A 25,906-nucleotide genomic window follows, 5' to 3' on the forward strand; every position below is an offset into this window, starting at 1 on the left:
TATAGAGAGACATACTCATAGATAAAGAACAGGCTGACAGCTCTGGGCGGTAGGGTGTGGGGAGGCAGGGGACATGGAGGGATTGAGCAACAAAGGAGAAAATAAAAGAGAAAGAACTCATGGACATAGGTAACAGTGTGGTGACTGGGGAGGGTGGAGGTGGAAGAGAATATAGGAGGATAAATGGTGATGGAAAAAAATAAAATTTAAAAAAAATTTTAAAAAGTTGTGTTTTTTATGTTATCATTTTTGTTTGTTTTTTGTTAATCCTCAACAGGATCTTTTCCTTTTTTTTTTTTTTTTTTTTTTTTTTTAGAGAAAGTTGAAGGGAGGGGGAGAGAGAAAAAAATGGATGTGAGAGAGACACATTGATTGGTTGCCTCATACACACACTCTGACTGGGGCCGGGATCTAACCTGAAGCCTAGGTATATGCCCTTGACTGGGAATTGAACCTGAGTCCCTTTGGTGTGCTGGCCAACGTTTTAACCACTGTGCAACACCAGCTCATATAATATGAAATATAAGGAGCAAACTATAAAAACCAAATAAACTATGACCAGGATTTTAAGAATGTAAAAATGTATTGCCTGGCCAGTGTGGTTCTGTGTGGTTGAGCATCCACCCATGAACCAGGAGGTCACGGTTCAATTCCCAGTCAGGGCACATGCCTGGGTTATGGGCTTGATCCCCAGTGTGGGGCATGCAGGAGGCAGTCAGACAATGATTCTTTCTCATCATTGATGTTTCTATCTCCCTCTCCCTTTCTCTCAAATCAATAAAGACATTTAAAAAAAAATTTACTATGCAAAGTCTACATATACAGGGTGGGCAAAAGTGGGTTTATGATTGTTTGTATGGAAATAATGCAATAAGTAATAATATAAGAATAGGCTTTGTTTTGCATGCTCAAAACTGCAAACCCGCTCTTGCCCCACCCTGTATAATTTGAAGGAAATAAACCAAGAAATTGACAGTTTACTCTAGATGCTGAGATTTCAGAGGTTTTTTATTGTATTCTTTATGTTTTTTTATACTTGCCATGAGTTCTATAATGAGTATGTGTGTGTTTTTTATATCAGGGAAATGCTTCTTATGAAAAGAGTCCCAGTGTTGGCCACTTTAGAAACATACCTGTGTCCATATCCTTCTGGCTCTTTCCTCCGTGTTTTATTCAGTACAAGAAGCTGTAATGTTCTCAGATGAGAAGGAAAGTAAAGGCACAGGCATGACTTATTTAGCTTGGGGCCCCTGTGGGTTAAATTGACAGGTTGTTTCCAGCCTTAAGGCCTAGCATTCATACCATCTATGAGATAAGCTTTTGCTGATACACCAACCCTCACCCCAAGGCAAATGCTCCCTTTTTATACACTGTTTCAGTGTTTACCACACTTTGTTTTTAAAAGGAGAAGAAAAAAACAGTACAATTATCTTTCTCTTCCACTGGCCACACGACACTGCATGTTCTTTAGAAGGAAAAGGGAATGGCCATCTTTGTATTAGTGCCTAGAGAGACCTTTGCTCCTCAGTAATTAGCTAAACGTCTTGAACAAATGTACAGTAGAACTCCCACAATATAAAGGTTTTCTGAAGGGCTGTGTAAGGTATTTGTCTTAAAATACCAATTCATAGTTTTAAAAAAGTGTTCTCAGTGGCCCACACTAAGACATAATAGTCTTTGAAAAGCATCAGTGACAGGAAAGCAGCCGTTACAGCAGCCTTTACATTGCTTTTGATGGCTTAGGCTGTTTTCACAGTAGAACCATGTGTGCACGTATAAATTGACGTAGCCATTTTAGAAGGGCAGTTGAGCAATAGCCGTCAAATTGAAAATACATATAACCTTTGTACTTCTGGGCATTCACTCTCCAAATAAACTTGCACAAAGTAGGCAAACACATACAGACAAATGTCCTTATCAGAGTGCTGCTGGTCCTGTGTTTCCCAATAGGAGAGTGACTGGAGTGCTGCAGCCACTGAGAGCAAGGTTGGTCTGTTTGTATTCACGACAGTGGTAATGATGTTACCCTTTATTAAGTACATATTATATGCACTTTGCCATGCATTTGACATATTTGATAATTCTTGTAATAGCTTTATGGCAGGTATTACTATTATTATGGCAGGTATTAGCATCTATTATTATTTTGCAGATGAGGAAAATGAGGCACAGAAATTAAATAACTTGCACAAGTAAGGGGTAGACTTGGTATTGAGATCCAAGCAGTCTGAGACTTAAGCAGGTTGTACTTGGACCTCTGAAATACATATCCTTCTTTCTGTTGAAAGAGAAAGATCAAGATACAATGGTCCTTGCCTTACCCAGGTTTGCCTTACACTTTCTTCAGTGTAGGGAAGCATTACACAGTCAGCAGAAACGGGCTGGGCTAGGCTGTGATATTTTGTAGGTTAGGTGCATTACATGCATTTCGACATATTTTCAGCTTTGAATGGGTTTATCCATATGTAACCCCATCGTAAGTCGAGGAGCATCTATTACATATTAAATAAAAAAGCAGTTCAAAACTGAAAGTATAGTATGCTGTCATTTGTGTTTTTCATTTTCAAAAAAGCAACAGCACACAGTGGAAGGATACAAAATAAACATAATGCTTCTTACAAGGAGGAAGTGGATGGCCTCTGTTTCTTACATGTGTTTTAGTAATAGGCATATATTATATAAATTTTTAACTAAAATAAGTGTATCTGGTATTTTGAAAAGTTACAATGCATACTGAAAACTAAGCTGAAGTCATGAGTCTCGAATGCTTTATCCCTTCCCTTTTACATACCTTAGTACAGGGTTTCCCTTATTCTAATACCCTACCACTGCTCTCAGTTCAAGATACAGCTCTCTTCAGAATTCACTTCCTCTGGGCTTCATTATTTACCTGACCCCACTTCAAATATTTAAGTTTTTTATTGACATAGCACCTTAATTTTGTATTTTATTCCTTTAAATTACCTACATTTTTCTATTGTTTCCTAAAGGATTTGAGATTGCTTATTTTAAGATGATTCTATAACCTAGTATAGTTCTATAGTTGAGCAATAAGATTATCTTTTAGTGTCCTAGAATTAGGCAAAAAAACTGAATTTTGTAATTGTGATTTGACAAAAGGACACATACCATCTTGTTTTTCTTAAAAAACAAACAACAAAAAAACCCCACAGTTTTCCCCCACCTCATACTAAATTTGAAGAAAATGTCTGTTCCATAGGCTCTTTTATGCAATTTATTCTTTTCTGGTTGTTTTTTATATTTTATTGATTTTTTACAGAGAGGAAGGGAGAGGGATAGAGAGTTATAAACATTGATGAGAGAGAAACATCGATCAGCTGCCTCCTGCACACCCCCTACTGGGTATGTGCCTGCAACCAATGTACATGCCCTTTACCGGAATCAAACTTGGGACCCTTCAGTCCCCAGGTCGACACTCTATCCAGTGAGCCAAACTGGCTAGGGCTTTTTCTGGTTGTTTTTGTGTGTTGTTTTTCTCTACCCAACTAAATTATAAGCTTCCTTAGGACAAATTCAATTTTCTTTCTTTTTTAAAATATCATTGGTTGATTTTGAGAGAAATATCATTTTATTCCACTTATTTATGCATTCATTGGTTGTGTCGTATATGTGCCCTATCTGGGAATGGAACCTACAGTCTTGGTATATCAGGACAATACTCTGAACCAACTGAGATAGCCGACCAAGGCAAATTCAATTTTCTATACTATTTCTGTTTCATTTCTACCTAGAAAATATTCACTTATTATTATGGTTGAAATTATAAATTAAGCAACAACTGCAACCTTGACACAGTTCAAAGAATATGTTACTGCTACTTTTCAAAGGCTTAATCTTTGAGCAGTTGGGAAATTGAGACTTTTGTCCTCCTCACGGGGGAATCTTCTGGTAGCCTTAAAAATAGAAAGCACACCCGGCCGGCCTGGCTCAGTGGTTGAGCGCCACCCCGTGAGCCAGGAGGTCACAGTTCAGTTCCTGGTCAGGGCATGTGCCCTGGGTTTCGGGCTCCATCCCCAGTGTGGGACGTGCTGGAGGCAGCCAATCAGTGATTCTCCCATCATGGATATTTCTCTCTCTCTCTCTCTCTCTCTCTCTCTCTCTCTCTCTCTCTCTCTCCCCTCCCCTCCCCTCTCTCCCCCTCCCCCTCTCTCCCCCCTCCCCCCTTCCCCGTCTCCCTCTCTTTCTCCCTCTCTCTCCCTCTCTGAAGTCAATAAAACTAAAATTTTTTTAAAATAAATTTATTTCTCAGTGTGTAGCTTTTACTGAGTTCTTTTGTAACCCTTCCTACCTGAGTATGTAGTGTAAAGAATTGGAAATTTGTTTCAACTTTTGTGTTAATGACAGTTACTTTTTTAAAATATGTAAAAAAATATATAGCTTTTGTTAAAAAGGAGAGACAACTGGTCCAAAATGGAGTCACTTGTGCTAAGCCTCACATCAGCAAACCAACTTAATACCTCACATAATTGCAGTTTCAGCCCCTCACTTTTTTCTTTCTCTTAGGCCAAGTTATCAGGGCATGGGACATTGGAGTGGCTACCATGAAGAAAGGAGAGGTGTGTCATTTACTGTGCAAACCAGAATATGCATATGGCTCCGCTGGCAGTGTCCCCAAAATTCCCTCGAATGCAACTCTCTTTTTTGAGGCAAGTATGTGTGTGATGCTGCCTTGGTAGCATCTGCTCTGCTAGTGCTGGTTCTAAAGCAGCAGGCAGTAGAACGAGGAGCTGAGCTTGCGATTGAGAATGAGGTCCAATTTATTTCTTTTAGAGCTTGACTTTTTGAATTGTTTCCCACAAATCCAAGGGGTGTGTGCCAGTGCTTTCTTAGAAATGTGTCTCTGGCACAAAAAGATCATATCCAAATAAACAAGCGACCAGGCTTAGCAATAAAGGTTCTGGTCAGTAGTGTGAGTATGACATACTAAAATTGACCAGAAGACAGGATGGAATGTGGGAAATAAATGTTGACATGTGTCTAAATCAAGTTTTTGGTTTTTGTATTTATTTAGTTTAATCCTTACCCAAAGGTAAGGATTTCACTCTCTCTAAAAATCAAATTTTTTTCCATTGATTTTTAGAGAGAGTGAAAAGGAGGGATGGAAGTGGGGGGAGAAAGAAAGACACATCGATGTCAGAAATACACATCGATTAGTTGCCACCGCACATGTGCCCTGACCAGGGCCAGGGATCAAACCTGCAACCCAGGTATGGTGCCCTTGACTAGGAATCAAACTTGTGACACTTCAAGGTGCAGGCTGATGCTCTAACCAATAAGCACACCGGCAAGGGCCTAAATCAAATTCTAAGGCATTTTTTCATATTATAAGGTTTATAAATGTAACATCTCATTAGACACAGTAGGGGTGATAACATGTTATTGATTGTGTGTTGAGTTACACACATTTGACTAAAATTGATTTTAAAATTGAGGGGGGAAATAAATGTCTGAAACAGTGTAACTAGGTAAAATACACCCTTAAGTGGTTACAGGCCTGGTTTCATAGGATTTATTCTTACATTTTAGGAAGAGGATTCCATGAATCTGGGATGGAAAAGTGGTGGTGTCTCAAGTCAGACAAAATGGTTTTCGGCCAGCACTTTGTAGTTCTGGCTTTTTGCCCATCAGGCATTTTTCCTAGTATTTCCTGTCTGTCTTTACTCTGCTCCCCACAGGATGTGGTCCCAGACATTATCATTACATGAAGGTTCTTTCCAGGTATTGAAAAGTGCAATGTTCTTGTTTTCCCACTCTTCCAATAACTAAGATGCGTAGATAAATATAAACAGTTTTATTTTTGTAAAATGAAAGAATTGGTTGCCCTTCCCTTTAAGTATATTAAATTAGCTTTGTTTGATCTTTTCTCAGCCAAATTTCTTTCTTCTTTCTAGATTGAGCTCCTTGATTTCAAAGGAGAGGATTTATTTGAAGATGGAGGCATTATCCGAAGAATCAAACAGAAAGGAGAAGGCTATTCAAACCCCAACGAGGGAGCCACCGTAGAAAGTAAGCAGATGTGAGAGCAAAATAGTCCTAACGGTTGGGCTCCATTTATGTGGGTGAAATGGAGATTTCTTTTTAAACTTTGTTTATAGAAATAAATATAGTGAATATATATCAACAATAGTTTAAATTTGACATTTGTTTAATAATGCTTCCATTTAGTAAATATTTACTTAACATGTATATACCAGGTACTATTCCAGACTCCACAAACTCACAAAATGAACAAAAGAATATCCCACCCATCAGGGAATTCTTACTCTGTGGACTCCTTGGTGTGCTAACAACTGTATTAGTTGCCATATATGTTTATTTACATGTTCCTCACAATAACCTTGTACGGTATGATTTATTATCCTAAGAAAAGTAAGAAGTTTTCTAAATTGCCGGTACGGAGTTACTAAACAGAGTAATAGATTATAATGCCCTTCAGGCCTTTCCAACCCATGTCCCTGGCTGTCATCAAGATAAACAGTTTATCATTTAAGCTTGATCAGAATTGGATGAGAGTGTTCATTCTGTTCTACATCAGGAGACCTGGGTTCAAGGTCTGCTTTTTATTGAGTGACCTGAGACTATTTTATTTTTTCATTTGCTAAGTTGAGAGTGAGGATACTACTGAGGTCTTGGATGACTGGCCATTCTTCCTCCCAGAGCACATTGTGTACACCATTGTGTACTGCTCATCAGTTAACATTGCAACCAGCATTTGCCCATTTCCTCAGTACACAGTGAGTGCTTGACTAGAAGCTTCTTCATCCTTTTGTTTCCAGCATCACCGACAGAGCCTTACTCAGAAAATGCATTTTGCATGCATTTTGGAAAGATGCCATTTATTGAGCTGAAGTACTTCAAAAAGAAGTGTGAGAAAACAGGACTACTTCCATTAAGAAAAAAAAAATCAAATCACTAAACAAGGATGGCAACATGAACTATTATAAAAGTTCCATTTGAAAATAAAGCGTTCATTTAAAACTGTAAACTAGAATAGTTTATTTTCAAATATTACTTTGGACCCATATTTCATTTTTATGAGTCTGGCAAATTAGTCCAAATTAGTTGTTCTAAAATTGGAAATAGTAAAAATAGTATTACTGTACTATTGCAGTTGAAGCGTTTAGATAGTTATCATTCACAATAAGATTTAGACTAAATGAAGAAGAGCTCAGATGTACGTTGGAGAAATCCCTAGACCAGGAGTCAGGAGATAGGATTCTGGCTTCAGCTGGCTCTCTCCTCCTCCTTACCTCTCTGAGCTTCAGCTTCCTTCCTATACAGTGATGCAGGCAGGTAGACCTCTTGGTTCCTATGGTCCCACTAGCCCTAAACATTCTTTGATAAAATTCGAAATGTTTATAAAAGTTATAGGAATGGTAGAAAATCATTTTCAGTATATTAACAATCACTATTCCAGTGTGATTTTTCTTACCTCAATTAAGATGACCATCTTGTAATTTTTATTCAATGCTGTCCTTTTTCCATTTTAAAATAGTCACTGTGTTCTAAAGTATTCTAATTGACATTGTTATGATGACTGTTAGTCATGGCACTTTAGTTTAATTGCCAGTAGTGACTACATTGTTACTTTTAAGCTTTGCTTTCACAGAAAATCCAGTCTGACTGACCTAAGGCTCTAAATAGCCCACCAGCTCCTCTTCTCCCAACTCCTGGTCTCTCCCATCTTCTGCTTTGTTAAATTCAGTGCTTGTGGCTGGTACATGGAGGTGCTGGCTGGATGTGGCTCTCTTGCCTGGTGCCTCGCAGTGCTTTCAACCACATTCACATGCAAAGAATGCAGACAATGGGCAGTAATTTTCAAATGTGAAAATTTCTAGAGTGGTTTCCGGGATTCAGATTGTTGGAGTACCCTTTCCTCTCACCTCCTTTTCCTCTCCAAACCCCACTGAAGTGAGAGAGGAGGAATTATTGCAAATAGAAGAGGAAGAAATCCACATTAGTTAGTGCTGGAATCCAGGAAGAATACAAGAAGTGAATCAGAAATTATGAAAATTCTGGAATATGTAAACTAGATGAAACTGGACTGATGGAAACTAGGGTTGGGAAACTCAACCCAAAACAGGTGTAGAGAAGACCTCTGTAGAGGTACATGCAGTTCTTCTCAAGCTTGGGCAGAACTCCAAGCCCACAGGCAGCTGGTGTGAGGGAGCCGAAGCAGGCTATGGGGCAATCCTCAGGGTTGTTATAAAACAATATGGAACAGCTGGGCCAGTAAACCTCTAATGGAGTAGTTCTTTGACTGAATTTAGAATTACCTGGGGAGCTTTTAAAATTCTGATGCCCAAGCTTCAGCCCAGACCAGTTAAACAAAAGATTCAAACCCCAAAGGATGGAACTCCTCAGGCACAGTGTGTGTGTGTGTGTGTGTTGTTTGGGGGTGGTTGTTTTTTTGTTTGTTTGTTTTTAACTCCCCTAGTGATTGTAGTTTGCAGCCAGGGATTGAGAATTCCTACTCTAGGGTCTGACTGGCTTTTGCTCCCAGGCTGAAGCCGGTAAGGCCATATTAAAATAAAATTAATGCTAGATACTAGTAAGAATAGCATGTAGAACTTACACATCCACCCAAAAGGGAGTAGGGAAGTAGAGGATCAAGAAAAATTGTATAAATCTAGCAAAAGTAATAAAAGAAAAATAACAAAATTTATATAGAAAACCTAAAATAAGATGGTAGGAATAAAACAAATCATCAGTGATTACAAAAAATAGGAATAGGATTCTCATAAGGTTAAAATGAGAACAAAATCTAGCTCTGTAGTCTTTGTAAATAAAACACCAAAAACAAAATAGCACCAAAAATTGAAAATAGAGGAATGGTTTTATGTGCCTATCTTGAGACCTGATAAGAGCTATGAGTTCTTTTTTAGTTTGGTTTTTCACATACTTTTCAAGTATCAATGTCCTGCCAAATTTTGTCCAGTAGGAGAGAGAAAATTCTTGAAACCATTTTTTTTTATGTTTTCACAAAATAATGTACTGTGGCACTTGGTCTAAAATGGACAGTATTTATTCTTTCAAATATTTTGGATTTATATAACTCCTTCTAAAAAAAGGTATCTTTAAGTCTTAAGGTAGAGTAAAATCTTAGTAGAAAATAGTCTTTTTTTGTTACTAAAAAATCCAGCCAATGAATCATTTACTTTAGAATAATATTAAAAGACAAAAGCTCCATATAAGTAAAGAATTTAAATAGCTCTTGGAATTTATTAAAAATGGGAGTACTGACTAATATATCAAAAAGGAAAATTCCTATAAATGAGTGAAAATTACTACCATTTTCCCTGCTGTTCTGTTTTCAGATTAATCATTAAAAAAATATTTTCTTTGTGGCCCTGAACTGTGTATTGGGCACAGTGAGAAGCATAAGACATTGCCTTTGCCTACTTTTAAGTTTTATTCACAATTTAACAGCTTTCTCTGTGGAGCCATTAACTCAGCAGTTCTCAACCTGTGGGTCGCGACCCTTTCATAGGGGTCGCCTTAGACCAGCCATGGGCAAACTACGGCCTGCGGGCCATCCGGGCAGTTTGAAATGAATAAAACTAAAAAAAAAAAGACCGTACCCTTTTATGTAATGATGTTTACTTTGAATTTATATTAGTTCACACAAACACTCCATCCATGCTTTTGTTCCGGCCCTCCGGTCCAGTTTAAGAACCCATTGTGGCCCTCCAGTCAAAAAGTTTGCCCACCCCTGGGCTAGAAGCTTTATTCAGTATTTAATTGAATCCTCGCAACAATTATGAGTTAGCTAATATCCTTTCCCCCATGCTATGCATGAAGAAACTGAGTCAGACAATTTAAATGAACTTGCCCAAAGTCACATTTGTTAAATGGCAAACTGGGACTGGAACCCAGGTCTGATTAAAGTGCTAACCTGCGTAGAATGGTGAGGATTTGTGTTGGTGTAGAATGTATTGCTATGAGTATGCTTCCTGTTTAGACTAAGATATATGTCATCTGTATAAATGTTATTCTATTCAAGTAGCCAGCTTCCAAGCCTGCTGTCAGTTAGGACCTGTCCCTAAGTTTCATAAGCAATCCTGCAGAGGCATTTGTTCATCTCGAATAGTACGAAATGGTGCAGAGGAAGAAGGGAGGCAGTTTGCCCCCAAATTGACCACCACGCCTGGTGGGAACAGTTTCTCTTCTAATCAGTGATTAAATATGCTCTCCTAACTCTAGAAATCCATCTCTGCTTCCTCATTTGCCTTTTCACAGGGTTGTTAAGGTCCCCTTGTCTCTTGGATGCTCTTGCTCTATTAGGCAGGAGACACAGGCAGAGAGAAGCTTATTTGGCATGAATTAGGCAGCAGAGAAAAAAACCTTGGCAAGTGGGAGTAACCTGCCACAACCTGGTTTTCTCTGGCCAAATGACCGATCTTGTCTAGTAGTAATGCTATTACAACATTCCCATTTAGATCCCCATGACCCAGTAATTGTTTTGGGAATGAGTGCAAAGCTATCAGACACCAACAACTATAATTAGAAAAGGGAAAACAGACACTCACCAGAGCTGCGTCTTTAGGCTGGAACGTTTACAGCACTTTATTTTTGGGTTGTGGAGCCTTCCTCACTTTTGCTTCCTAAAATACAAATTATACAGTTTTTGCATTCCAGTTTTTGTTACTACAGCGCGCGCACACACACACACACACACACACACACACACACACACACACACGGTTTAATCAGAGTACAAATTGCTGTCAGCACATTGAGTTCATGTGCCAGCCACATTCAGAACAGGGTGTTCTGTGCTCTTCAAAACAAAATTGCTCCAGGGCAGTCAGAGAACAATAAGTCAGAGCTCCAGCTTAAGTGATGTTTTGCAGCAGACGGGGCTCACTTGATGTGGTTACAGCTCATATTGCATAGCTAAACTGGAGTAATTTGGTTTGGTTTGACTTTTGGGGGATTGGAGGACCTTTCCCCCTCCCCCACCCTTCTTTAAGTTGCATAGACTTTAAGACAAAAGAAAATGTTGTCCCTTTTTAACTTGTGTATTTCTTCCCTACCAAAAAATCCTAAGTAGAAGCATCCTGTATGCACTTTTCTTCTCTTTGGGCACGTCATAGATCGTTTACTTCCCATAAATTATACTGGTTGGAATTAGCAACAGACCTTCTGAGCCCTAGGGGCTGAGCTCCCAGTGAGTCATGGTGGTTATTATTAAATATTTATTAAGTGAGTATTTGCATTAAGAAATGCAAGGTCAGAAGCAACCGCAGGTCCTCCACAGCCAGAGCTGCCAGAGTAGTCCTTAGCAATTGTTGAGACAGTTTAAAAAATAGTTACTGGATCTGTAGAAGATAGGCATGTCTGCCTCTGTCACCACAAAGGGGGCCCCTACTATAGCCATAGGCACACATTTGTGTGGCTGCTGTGGCTCGGAGGTGGTGTGTGAGTCCGTGTCACACCAGTGTTCCAAGTTTAGAAGCCAGTTAAGGAGCCATAGCCTTTGCTACTTGTAGATGTAAAGAATCAATGGACTATATACTCTCTGAGGCTATAATACCTCCTCTTAGCTAACATTCCAGATAGCATCAGTATTAAAGGTGGTGGTTTTATATATACATACAAACTGGGGGGCAAGGGGGCGCGCACAGATAGTTTATCAGTTTCAGATTTTATGGTACTATATGTAGTGCTTGCTCAGGTCCAACTTAGAAGAGTTCAATTTACCAGAAACAAACATTGGTTCTATCATTTATTGTCTTAGGCCAGCTGCAATGAATGTGGGGTTTTGTTTTTTTTTTGCTTTCTTAATTATGCCTTCACTATCATTTGACTTGAACTTGTCTTTTTTTGTTTGTTTGCTTCACTTACCTTTCCCAACATGTTTATTAGTAGCCAATCTTTTTTTCCTAATATCATCGGATATCACATGTAAGGAGAACTTCTGGAGTTATTTGTGAAATTTTTATATCTAATACATGCATCGAGCCCCAAACCAGGCCGGGGACGTGACACACAGGCAGGAGTCCTTGCAGTCTCTGCGTTTACTGTTTTGAAAACACATTTAAACTTGATCAACCAAAAACCACAATGAATGTACTGGTAGTTTCCTCCACCACAAATGTACTCTCCTTTAGGGAGGAAGATACTTCTAACAATAAATCTCAGAAAAAAAGATTTGTCAACTCAGTTGTGAGCTACTAAGGTATCTCAATACTTGAAGAATCCCACAGTACACGGGGGCTGAACCTCACTTCTCACTCAGCAAATCTGTCAGGAAAAGTGTCATCGCATTCATCTAAATTCAATTTCTTGGGCAGATTTAAAAATAACGCAAACTTTTCAGAACCCTCAACTTTAGAAACATCAGCATTTACTCTAGTAAAAATATCTATACTTCTAGTATATGTATACATTTGAAAATAATAAAGTTGAATTTATTTTTCAGATATTTTCCAATTCAAAAGAACTTTCAATGTGTTGCAAGTTGATTACGTTTTATCTACAGTAGCGGTTCTCAACCTGTGGGTCGCGACCCCTTTGGTGGTCAAACGACCCTTTCACAGGGGTCGCCTAAGACCATACTGCATATCAGATATTTACATTACGATTCATAACAGTAGCAACATTACAGTTATGAAGTAGCAACGAAAATAATTTTATGGTTGGGTTACAACATGAGGAACTGTATTTAAAGGGCCAGAAGGTTGAGAACCACTGATCTAGAGCGTTCCAAAAGTTTGTGGAATAGAACCATCAGCATTTCTGAGTATGGGACAAAGAGCAAAATTCCTATATGCCAGCTGTACCCTGAAAGTCAAACCTTTTCTAGTTTGGCCATGCTTCGACTCCATCCTAAGTCTGCAGTGGGAACAAATCAGGATGCTATTAATCCTAGTGAATTAGAAAGGCATAAATGTCCATGAGACATTGTGGCTCCTCGTGTCAATGGAACTGGTGTCTTCAGGGTTTCTCTCATTTCTCAGGCCCAGGCTAAAAGTAACTGATCAAATGATTAACTATGGGAATTACCTTTAAAACTGATTTGTGGCCTATATTGAGAGTTATATTACTGGGTCACAGAACCATAGAATTTTAGAGCTGCACAGGACCTTGGAAATCATGTAGTTCAAAAATAGAGTAAGTTGGAATTAAATTTGTATTTGAAAAATAGTTGTTTCATGGAATGACTATAACAGAATGAGTGATTTTTTTTTAAGTCTAAAGCAAGTAATTGATGTACAGTAGAGCAACCAGTAAAAAAAAAGTAAGCATTTTAGGAAATCGTTACATTTTAATCTAGGCCATTAGATTACAGAAGTAAGAATAAAGAATTTTCTTATGAAAGACAAGATATTATATTGTTGTGCAATAATACAAGCAGTTGGTTTTTTCTTATTCAGTCAAAGATCTAAATGGTAAGGAATGAATAACCCTTACTATTAAAAAAAAAAAAAAGTAGTTGAAAGTTTGAGAGTATTGCTTATCCTGGGGGAGGGGGGAGTCTAATCGAGCAAGAAAAAAATACATGCATTTTTAAGTAATTTGGTTTGTGATGGTATAGTAGAGTACTTATTGATTGTCACAGTTTACATTTATTTCTCCACCAAGGGATATGGCTATGTTAGTTGATGATGTTGCCATTGGGTTTTCCATTTTTATTCAAATACTAGAGGCCCGGTGCACAGATTCGTGCACCGGTGGGGTCCCTTGGCCTGGCCTGTGGACATCCCCCAAAGGGTCCCGGATTGCAAGAGGGCTCAGGCAGGCCAAGGGGCCTCACTGGTGCACGATCGGGGCCAGGGATGTACCGTGGGAGGTTCGCCGGCTGGGGAGGATCCGCTGGAGGGCTCCAAGGCGTGTCCGGCCTGTCTCACCCAGTCCCCATCGGCCAGACCCCAGTAGCAAGCTAACCTACTGGTCAGAGCATCTGCACCCTGGTGGTCAGTGTGCATCATAGCTACCAGTTGAATGGTCACTTAGTCTTTTATATATATAGATATATCTATAATAATAAAAATGTAATATGCAAATTGACTTAATGACCAAACAACAGAACGACTGTCTGGATGACCTTCCGGACAACCAAACTATGATACACACTGGCACCAGGCCAGCCAAGACGGATGCAGTGCGATTGGTCGGGGTGCCCTACCATTGCCCTGCAAAGGGAGGCTGAGGTCACCCTCTGCAGGGCGATCAATGGGGGGGCTCCGCAATTAATTGCCCCAGAGGGAGGCCCAGACCACCAGCCAGTGGAGCGATCAATGGGAGGGGGGCTTCGTGATCACCCCAGAGAGGGAGGCCCAGGCCACCTTCTGTGCGGCAGTTGATCGCAGAGCCCTGGCCAGGTGGGTGGGACCTCCTTCTGTTGGATGATCCATCACGGAGCCCCGTGATCAATTGCCCCAAAGAGGGAGGCCTAGGCTACCAGGCTGGCAGCAGGTGGGCGGGGCCTCCCTCTGCAGGGCGATTGATCTGGTGGCCCCATGATAGATCGCCCCACAGAGGGAGGCCCAGGCCAGCCAAAGCGATCACACCACACAGATGGCAAGCAGTGGCAGCGGCAAAGGTGGGTCCAGCTGCCAGCATCTGGGGGAAGGAGAACCCCAATAGGCCCTGATCACCGGCCAGGCCTAGGGACCCTACCTGAAGGGTCCTGGATTGCGAGAGGGTGCAGGCCAGGCTGAGGGACACGCCCCCCCCCCCCCCCCGCCATGCACAAATTTCGTGCACCAGACCTCTGGTATATACCAAGTGTACCGGTTAATAATGCAGATTTTTTTCAATAGATGGAGTTATGCATATGTTGGTATATATGCGATTTGATTTGTATGCTGTTTTGTTGTATTGACAGCAAGCTTCAAAACTTCATATGTCAAATTTGCTGAAGGTGTTGACATCATAGATATTTTTACACTTAAAAATGTCGAATTTCTCCCTAACTGGTTTGGCTCAGCTGATAGAGCGTTGGCCTGCGGACTCAAGGGTCCCAGGTTCGATTCCGGTCAAGGACATGTACCTTGGTTGCGGGCACATCCCCAGTGGGGAGTGTGCAGGAGGCAGCTGATCGATATTTCTCTCTCATCGATGTTTCTGGCTCTCTATCTCTCTCCCTTCCTCTCTGTAAAAAATCAATAAAATATATTTTAAAAAATTAAAAAAAAATGTCGAATTTCATGCCAAAAAACGATTTGTGGAAAGTTTTAATTCATTACTTTATTTTGAAGAAAAGTGCTACTGAAAGCTACCGTATACTTCGGGAAGCTTAAGGTGAACATGCTCCATATCAAGATACTTGTGAACGCTGGTTTAAACACTTTAAAAGTGATGATTTCGATGTGAAAGACAAAGAACATCCAGGTCAACCGAAAAAGTTTGAAGACCAACAATTTCAAGCATTATTGGATGAAGATGCGTGTCAAACTCAAAAACAACTTGCAGAAAGATTAAACGTTGCTCAGCAAACAATTTCCTATTATTTACAAGCAATGGGAAAGATTTTAAAAGAAGAAAAATGGGTGCCACATCAACTGAACGAAAGACAAATGGAAAACTGAAAAGTCGTCAGTAAAATGTTGCTTCAACGGCATGAAAGAAAGTCATTTTTGCATCAAATTGTGACTGGCGATGAAAAGTGGATTTATTTTGAGAATCCCAAACGCACAAAATCATGGGTTGATCCAGGTCAATCATCAACATCGACTGCAAGGCCAAATCACTTCGGAAAGACGACAATGCTCTGCGTTTGGTTGGATCAGGAAGGTGTGGTGTATTATGAGCTTCTTAAACCAGGTGAAACCGTTAATACTGATGCTGCCAACAACAAATAATATAAACCACGCTTTGATCGTGAAACGACCAGAATGGGCCAGAAGATACGGCAAAGTAATTTTGCTTCATGATGACCCACCATCACACACTTCAAAACCAGTTAAAGAACGTTAAAAGATCTTGCCTGGGAAGTATTAACCCACCCACCGTATTCACCAGACCTTGCTCCTTCAGTTTACCACTTGTTCTGATCAATGGCACATGCACTTTCTCAGCAGCACTTCAAAACATAAGAAGTGGAAAATTGGGTCTCTGAATGGTTTGCCTCAAAACAAGAAAAGTTCTATTGGGACAGTATCCACAAATTACCTGAAAGATGGGGGAAATGTGTAGCTAGCAATGGACATTACTTTGAATAAAGCACTTTTGATGTTTCTCTTGAAATTATCGTGTTTTCTTTGATTATAAAATCTGCCATTATTAACCAGTACACCTTGGGAAATGGTCATTCAGTTTTTCATCCTAGCATCCAAAGCAAGGTACAGTTCTGAATGTTTAAGGCATTACATATTTGATATTAAATTGGTGGCATTTTGATAATTATCTATTCACTAATATAGTATTTCTTAATCCTCTGAGGAAACCTCTGCCATTTAGTAGGTTTTAATTAAACCCATTTTCCATACTTTTATTATTCGCTAAGCTATCATATTGATATAGTTATCAGTAATCTAAGTTTAAGCTTAAAACAGGAAGAAACATGATTGCTCTTAAATTTCAGAATGAATAGACTAAGCTTCCACAACACATACCATTATATCTCTAGATCAGTGGTTCTCAACCTTCCTAATGCCGCGACCCTTTAATACAGTTCCTCATGTTGTGGTGACCCCCAACCATAAAATTATTTTCATTGCTACTTCATAACTGTAATTTTGCTACTGTTATGAATCGTAATGTAAATATCTAATATGCAGGATGTATTTTCTTTGTTACAAATGGAACATAATTAAAGCATAGTGATGAATCCCAAAACAATATGTAATTAGATATGTGTTTTCCGATGGTTTTAGGGGACTCCTGTGAAAGGGTCGTTCGACCCCCAAAGGGGTCGCGACCCACAGGTTGAGAACCGCTGCTCTAGATGCAGTGAGAAGGGGAAACACTCATTTATCACTTCTCTAAGTTTGCCAGTCCTAAGGAACAGCTTGGTTGACTACCTGTCTCCTCTCCCTCAGTCCACCTGGAAGGCCGCTGTGGTGAAAGGATGTTTGATTGCAGAGATGTGGTTTTCATTGTTGGCGAAGGAGAAGACCACGACATTCCAATCGGAATTGACAAAGCCCTGGAGAAAATGCAGCGGGAAGAACAATGTATTTTATGTCTTGGACCACGGTAAGCAGCATACCAGTTCAGTGCACAGTGACATTGTCTAAAGAACAGGGATATGCTTGCTTGTTCGGTCAACATTTGATATTTTAGGTGAAGCTAATGCTAACAGAAACAATTAAATCAAGCTATAGTTAGTGATGGAGTGAATTACTGGGCCTTATATAACAAACGTTTATGGACCTGTTTACTTGATTGATGTGTGTTAATAGGACTGGCAGACAAGTTTTGCTTTTTGTGTATTTGTTTTGCTTGTCATATTGCCAAGACAGGAAGCTATTGGGACTTCTCATGTGATCCTCTTGCCCCCTGTTCCCTTTTCTCCAAATGAGGCAGTAAAACATGGTGGGTTGGAAGTAGAAGCAGCATTTGGATGACTTATTACCACTTGAATTTGTGCCACCTGTTCTTATACAGAGTCCCTGAAAAAAAAAACAAGTGCTCTTCCTGGACCTAAAGGCAGTGGAGATGACTCATTTTTGCCTAAATTTTTTCCATCATAAGGATACCCATTAGCACTTCCAAGCTTAGAACTATCAGACACTAACAGTCTCTCTTATGAAAACATGTTTGGTATTATTTTTAGATCTAAAATTATACCATGGACCCAACCCTTCTATCTTGAGAAATGGGCCCTTGAGAGAAACCAGGGTATTTTGATTCTGTTTGCCTGTAAGTGCATCTGCTTATCTCATGTCTACTCCCTCTCTGGCTCTTTGGGTTTCAGTCAGTAGGATTTTGAGAAATTAAGAATCTTGATGAAATAGACTTACCAGTAGGTAATATTGCGCCTGTTGTACAATCGCTTGCCTTTGTGCAGCCTCAGTAGTAATCAGTGGCATATTTACCTTTGCCCTAACACTTGGGCCATGATCCTATTTCTCAAGTGATGTTTTAACCATGCCACTACTCACTTGAAAACCCTTCCAAAATGCTCACCACCTTGAACCTTGTTACAGCTTTCACTGGGGGCACCTTTTATTTAATACCTTCTTTTCCTCTGTCATATTCCTTTCTCCACTACTGGATTCCCACGTCGGTGTCTTTTATTTATATTTACTTAATATTTGTAGTTCACCCTCAGGTGAACCTTTTTGTCTCTTTCTATAATGAATTTTTTTTAAATCAAGCAATGTATGGAAAAGGCTTTCTCCCCCATATCTAAATAATATCTAATGTTTTTTAATCTGGCATTCCAAAATCACAGTAGTTCTAGATTTCTATAAAGAGTGTTATTTATGTCCCATGTATCTTTTCAGATTTCAGTTCCTAGAGGATAAGTTCTTTATACACTGTGAGCATATGATATCATTTGAATCCATTTGTTATATTTTAAACTGGCTGACAAGGCACTTGTAGAGGCAGATGTCTCAAGTTTAATGGCAGAGAGAAACAAAATCTCATAAAGTTGTGGAGAACTAAATAAGATAATGCATGTAAAGAACTTAGCAAAGTGCCTGACACATATAAACCCCTCAAAAGGAATATGTTGTTATTTTTCTCTTCAAGATGTCAGTATGTTGAGTTACTTAATGGCCTGCCGTGCAAAAGGAGACTGTTTACACGTGCACTGCGTGGCATTATCCCCGTATGTAGAAAACCCCACGCACCAGGCCTGTGCACCATTGCAGTGGCACTTGAGTGTTGTAATGTGGCTGTTGCAAATAGGTGCTCTGTGTCACTTCCTGTCTCCTAGGGTGCCTTCGCTCAAGATTTCCAGGGCATACCTTCTCCTCCATTCCGATAGACTATTTGATGGGGTGTTTCCATAAGAAGTTTATAAAACACTTCCAAAGAACCTATTTTCTCTCTTCTCATCAGGACAGTATCTTGTATATTGTTTTAAATACTGTGAATATTCAACTTTTTCATTTTAGTTTAAGGGTGGCTAGTTTTAACTTTTTCCTTATGTTTCTGTCCTGTACCAACCCCAAACAACAACAAGGCAGCCTGGGTCAAAAACTAAACCATTTTCTGGGAACACACAGAGTCTGAATTTATTTTATTTATTTATTTATTTATTTATTTATTTATTTATTTATTTATTTTATAATGGCACTACCCTCTTAGTGTTCTAAGAATTAAATGAGATAATGCATACAAGGGATCAGAGTAAGGCTTGGCCCAGTGTTTTTGTTTGTTTTGTTTTTGGTGTGGTTTTTTTTAATTTTTTTTTATTGTTTTATTGCTTAAAGTGTTACAAAAAGTGTTACATATGTCTCCTTTCTTTTTCCCCCGCCCTTGACAATCCCCTGGCCTCCCCTACCCCCCAGTGCCTTATGTCCATTGGTTATGCTTATGTGCATGCATACAAGTCCTTCGGTTGGTCTCTTACCCCCCTCTTCCTGCCCCCCAACCCTCCCCGGCCTTCCCGCTGTAGTTTGACTGTCTGTTTGAGGCTGCTCTGCCTCTGTATCTATTTTTGTTCATCAGTTTATAATGGTCTTTATTATCCATAAATGACTGAGATCATGTGGTATTTTTCCTTCACTGACTGGCTTATTTCACTTAGCATAATGCTCTCCAGTTCCATCCATGCTGTTGTAAATGGTAAGAGTTCCTTCTTTTTTACAGAAGCATAGTATTCCATCGTGTAGATGTACCACAGTTTTCTAATCCATTCATCTACTGATGGGCACTTAGGCTGTTTCCAGATCTTAGCTATGGTGAATTGTGCTGCTATGAACATAGGGGTGCATATATCCTTTCTGATTGGTGTTTCTGGTTTCTTGGGATATATTCCTAGAAGTGGGATCATGGGGTCAAATGGAATTCCATTTTTAGTTTTTTGAGGAAATGCCATACTGTCTTCCACAGTGGCTGCATGAATCTGCATTCCCACCAGCAGTGCACGAGTGTTCCTTTTTCTCCACATCCTCTCCAGCACTTGTCATTTGTGGATTTGTTGATGATAGCCAGTCTGACAGGTGTGAGATGGTACCTCATTGTTGTTTTGATTTGCATTTCTCAGATGATTAGTGACTTTGAGCATGTTTTCATATGTCTCTTGGCTTTCTGAATGTCCTCTTTTGAAAAGTATCTATTTAGGTCCTTTGCCCATTTTTTGATTGGATTGTTTATCTTCCTTTTGTTAAGTTGTATGAGTTCCCTATACATTTTGGAGATTAAGCTCTTATCGGTGATAACATTGGCAAATATGTTCTCCCATGCTGTGGGCTTTCTTGTTGTTTTGTTGATGGTTTCTTTTGCTGTGCAGAAGCTTTTTAGTTTGATGTAGTCCCATTTGTTTATTTTCTCTTTAGTTTCCAATGCCCTAGGAGCTGTATCAGTGAAGAAATTGCTTCGGCATATGTCTGAGATTTTGTTGCCTTTGGATTCTTCTAGTATTTTTATGGTTTCCTGTCGTACATTTAAGTCCTTTAGCCATTTTGAGTTTATTTTTGTGTATGGGGTAAGTTGGTCGTCTAGTTTCATTTTTTTGCAAGTATCTGTCCAATTTTCCCAACACCGTTTATTGAAGAGACTATCTTGGCTCCATTGTATGTTCTTGCCTCCTTTGTCAAATATTAATTGAGCATATTGGTTCTGGTCAATTTCTGGGCTCTCTATTCTATTCCATTGATCTATATGTCTGCTCTTGTGCCAGTACCAGGCAGTTTTGAGAACAGTGGCTTTGTAATACAGCTTGATATCTGGTATTGAGATCCCACCTACTTTGTTTTTTCTCAGGATCGCTGCAGCTATTTGGGGTCTTTTTTTATTCCAGATGAATTTTTGGAGAGTTCGTTCTAGGCCTGTGAAATAAGCCGTTGGTATTTTAATGGGAAGTGCATTGAATTTATAGATTGCTTTGGGTAGTATGGACATTTTAATGATGTTGATTCTACCAATCCAAGAACATGGTATTTTCTTCCATCTGTTTATGTCTTCCTCTATCTCTTTTTCAACATCCTGTAGTTTTCTGAGTAGAGGTCTTTTACCTCTTTAGTGAAGTTTATTCCTAGGTATCTTAATTTTTTTGGTGCAATGGTAAATGGGATTGTTTTTTTTTAGTCTTTCTGTAAGTTCACTATTGGTGTATAGAAATGCCATAGATTTCTTGGCGTTAATTTTGTATCCTGCTACATTGCCAAATTCATTTATTAAGTCTAATAGTTTTTTAATGGAGTCTTTAGGGTTTTTTATGTATAATATCATATCATCTGCAAATAAGGACAGTTTTACTTCTTTTCCAATTTGGATGCCTTTTATTTCTTCTTCTTGTCTAATTGCAATGGCTAATACTTCCAGTACTATGTTGAACAGGAGTGGTGAGAGTGGGCATCCCTGTCTTGTTCCTGTTCTTAGGGGAAATGGTGTTAGTTTTTGTCCATTGAGTATGATGTTGGCTGTGGGTTTGTCATATATGGCTTTTATTATGTTGAGGTATGATCCTTCTATTCCCACCTTGCTGAGAGTTTTTTATCAAAAATGGGTGTTGGATTTTGTCAAATGCTTTTTCTGCATCAATTGATATGACCATGTAGTTTTTTTCTTTCAGTTTGTTTATGTGATGTATCACGTTTATTGATTTGCGGATATTGTACCATCCTTGCATCCCTGGGATAAATCCTACTTGGTCATGGTGTATGATCTTTCTGATGTACTGCTGGATCCGATTTGCTAAGATTTTGTTGAGGATTTTGGCATCTATGTTCATGAGGGATATTGGCCTGTAATTCTCCTTCATTGTGTTGTCTTACCTGGTTTTGGTATTAGGGTGATGCTGGCTTCATAGAATGAGCTTGGAAGTGTTCCTTCCTCTTGAATTTTTTGTAGTAGTCTGAGGAGGATAGGTTTTAGTTCTTCCTTGAATGTTTGGTAGAACTCCCCTGTGAAGCCGTCTGGTTCTGGGCTTTTGTTTGCTGGAAGCTTTTTGATGACTGCTTCAATTTCTTACATAGTTATTGGCCTGTTGAGATTTTTAGATTCTTCCTGATTGAGTTTTGGAATGTTGTATTTTTCTAGGAATATGTCCATTTCCTCCAGGTTGTCTAGTTTGTTGGAGTAGAGTTGTCCATAGTATTTTTTAACAATCATTTGTATTTCTGTGGGGTCTGTTGTTATTTCGCCTCTATCGTTTCTGATTTTGTTTATTTGGGTCCTCTCTCTTTGCTTCTTGGTGAGCCTGGCTAGAGGTTTATCAATCTTGTTTATCCTTTCAAAGAACCAGCTCTTGGTTTCATTGATTTTCTGTATTGTTTTTTTGGTCTCTATGTCATTTATTTCTGCTCTAATCTTTATTATCTCCTTTCTGCTCACTCTGGGCTTTTCTTGTTGCTCTCTTTCCAGTTCTTTGAGATGTAGAGTTAGATGATTTACTACCATTTTTTCTTGTTTTTTGAGATAGGCCGGTAGAGCTATAAACTTCCCTCTCAGGACTGCTTTCATTGTGTCCCATAGGTTTTGGATTGTTGTGTTTTCATTGTCATTAGTTTCCAGGATGTTTTTAATTTCTTCTTTGAAATCATTGGTAACCCAATTAATATTTAATAACATGCTATTCAGCTTCCAAGTGTTTGAGTATTTTGGGTTGTTTTTATTGTAGTTTATTTCTAATATTATGCCATCATGGTCTGAGACGATGCTTGATATGATTTCAATCTTCTTGAATTTGGGGAGACTGTTTGTGACCCAGTATGTGGTCTATTTTTGAAAATGTCCCATGAGCACTTGAGAAGAACGTATATTCCGTGGCTTTGGGATGCAATGTTCTGAAGATGTCAATTAACTCCATCTGATCTAGTGAGTCATTTAGGATTGCTGTTTCTTTGCCGATTTTTTGTCTGGAGGATTTATCCAGTGATGTCAGTGGTGTATTAAAGTCCCCTACTATGATTGTATTGTTGTCAATCTCTCCCTTGATATCTTCCTGGAACTTTTTTTTTTTTATGTATTTGTGTGCTCCTGCATTGGGTGCATATATTTTTATCAGGGTTATATCCTCTTGTTGTATTGATCCCTTTAGTATTATGAAGTGGCCTTCCTTATCTCTTGTTATGGCCTTCACTTTGAGATCTATTTTGTCCGATATAAGTATTGCTACCCCAGCTTTTTTTTTCATTTCCATTTGCCTGAAAGATATTTTTCCATCCCTTCACTTTCAGTCTATGTTAGTCCCTTATTCTGAGGTGGGTCTCTTGTAGACAGCAAATGTATGGGTCATGTTTTTTTATCCATTCAGCCACTCAATCTCTTTTGGTTGGAGCATTTAGTCCATTTACGTTTAAAGTTATTATTGAAAGGTACTTGTTTGTAGCCATTTCTATTTTTTGTGGCTGTTTTCTTTCTGAGCTTTTTATTTCTTCTTTTTACACCAGTCTCTTTAGCATTTCTTGCATTGCTGGCTTGGTGGTGATAAACTCCCTTAGCCTTTTTTTGTCTGTGAAGCTTCTTATTTCCCCTTCAATTTTGAATGATAGCCTTGCTGGATAGAGTATTCTTGGATTCAGTCCTTTGCTTTGCATCACTTTGTAAATTTCCGTCCATTCTTTTCTGGCCTGATGTGTTTCTGTTGAGAAATCATTTGATAATCTAATGGGAGATCCCTTGTATGTAACTTTCCGTCTCTCTCTTGCAGCCTTTAAGATTCTCTCTTTGTCCTGAACATTTGCCATGGTAATTATGATGTGTCTTGGTGTGGGTCTTTTCAGGTTCACCTTGTTTGGGACTCTCTGTGCTTGTGTGACTTTTTTCTTCCCCACCTCTGGGAAGTTTTCTGATATTATCTCTTCCAATAGGTTTTCTAACCCTTGTTCCTCTTTCTGTTGTTCTGGCACCCCTATTATTCGCATGTTGTTTTGTTTCATGTTGTCCCATAGCTCCCTTAGGCTCTCCTCCTGTCTTTTAATTTTTTTCTCCAATTGCAGTTCAGTTTGGGTGTGTTTGGTTCCCTGAGTCCTAATTTGCTAATTCGTTCCTCCACTTCTCCTAGTCTACTGTTGAAACTTTCAATGGTGTTTTTTATTACAGCTATATCACTCTTCATTTCTTCCTGGTTCTTACATAATTTATTGATTTTTTTCATCTGTTTCTTCTTGCTTCTTGCATAAATTGGTGATTTTTTCCTCCATCCGGTTTATGCATTCTAGGACCTTAATCTGAATTCTTTTTCTGTCATGCTGCACGCCTCTGTTTCACTTAGCTGCTTTTCTGGCGAGTCCTCCTTTTCTTTCCTTTGGGAGTTTCTTTGTCTACCCATGTTTGATCTCACCGACATATCTAGATGTTGAGTCAGTTAGGTGCTGCTCCTTGGATGGCAGTGGCTCCTTGGACTGTGGTTGCTCCTCGGGCAGTTGTGGTAGCAGCTGCTCCTCAGTTGGTAGCAGCTCCTCTGGTGGGTGCTGTTCACAGCTGTGGTGGCTCCTCTGGCTGGTGGGGGGAGGCTTCACACACAGCTGTTGTTCCTCAGACAGAGGGTGTGCTGATCACGAGGGTGCTGTTCCTTGGATGTGGTCGGGCTACACGTGCAGCTGCTACTCCTTGAACTGGGGCGGACTGCTCACATGGCTGCTGATCCTTGAATGGGGGCTGGCTGCACGCTGCTGTTGTTCCTCTGATGTGGTGGGCTGCTTGTGGGGCTACTGCTCCTAGGACTTGGATAGGTTGATTGCAAGTCTGCTGCTCCTCGGACGGGGGTGGGCTGCTTGCGAGGCTGCTGCTCTTTGGATGGGAGTGAGCTGCACGCGTGGCTGCTCCTCCTGAGACGGGGACGTGCCACTCACCCAGCTGCTGTTCATCAGACAGGTACAGGCTGTTGTGGCTCTGCTCCTCAGACCGGTGTGTGCTGCGTAGTGCTGCCGCTCCTTGGATGTGGGCGGTCTGCTAGTGTGGCTGCTGCTCCTCAGACCAGGGTGGGCTGCTGCTGCTCCTCTAATGGGGCCAGACCGCTTGCAGAACTGCTGCTCCTTGGATGGGGACGGGCTGCTCACACAGCTGCTGTTCCTCGAATTGGGCAGGCTGCTCGTGCGGCTGCTGCTGCTTGGGCAAGGGCAAGATGCTTGTGCAGCTGCTGCTCCTCGGACTAGTGCAGGGTGCGGGCTGTGCATAGCTGCTGGTCCTCGGATGGGGCGGGCTGCGCAGGGCTGCCGCTCCTCAGACATAGGAAGACTGCTCGTGTGGCTGCTGTTCCTTGGACAGGTTGGACTGCTCGCATGGTTGTTGCTCCTCGGATGGGGAAGTGGGCCACTCACACAGCTGCTGCTCCTTGGACAGGGGCAGGCCACATGAGGCTGCTGCTCTTAGGCTCGAGGCAGGCTGCTCACGGGGCTGATGCTCCCTGGTCAAGAGCGCACCGCTCACATGTCTGCTGCTCACGTGGTTGAAAAAATAACGTGAAAAGAAGTAGGAAATAAAGGAAGAAACAAAAAAACAAAAACAAACAAACAAAAAAGAACAAAGAAAGAAGAGAATACAAAAGCTAACAAAATAATAATAAAAAAATAAAAATGAAAAATTGAAATATCATTCCTTTGGCTGGCTTAAGATCCCAGTTTTCTGGAATGTCTGTGATTTTTGTTGTTGTTCCAGAGTCTGAGTTTAAATCCCAGCTCTGCACTCCTCTTTGTGTGACTCTCAGGAAGCACTTCTCTCTGAGCCTCAGTTTCTTTGTCTATAAAAAGGCAGCAATTGGTAAGAACTTATGGCATAAGTGCTTATATGCACATAAAGGCTAATGGTCATTAATAGTCATTATTTGTATCTCAGCTGTCTGCAGGCAACTATTCAAGAACATTAATGTCATCTA

At 39.9% G+C, this 25,906-nt stretch overlaps 1 protein-coding gene across 7 annotated transcripts in view; it reads left to right on the plus strand.

The window, feature by feature from the left end:
- Positions 1-25,906, plus strand: part of FKBP5 (FKBP prolyl isomerase 5) — a 118,943-nt gene that overhangs the window by 75,811 nt on the left and 17,226 nt on the right. For all 7 annotated transcript variants that reach the window (XM_036317841.1, XM_036317839.1, XM_036317842.1 and 4 more), the window contains 3 exons: positions 4,525-4,667; positions 5,913-6,027; positions 17,010-17,166. In XM_036317841.1, coding sequence (XP_036173734.1) covers positions 4,525-4,667; positions 5,913-6,027; positions 17,010-17,166 — 415 coding nt within the window. The remainder of the gene's footprint in view (positions 1-4,524; positions 4,668-5,912; positions 6,028-17,009; positions 17,167-25,906) is intronic.

The sequence above is a fragment of the Myotis myotis genome, unplaced genomic scaffold (assembly GCF_014108235.1).
Source record: "Myotis myotis isolate mMyoMyo1 unplaced genomic scaffold, mMyoMyo1.p scaffold_m19_p_7, whole genome shotgun sequence".
Lineage (NCBI taxonomy): Eukaryota > Metazoa > Chordata > Mammalia > Chiroptera > Vespertilionidae > Myotis > Myotis myotis.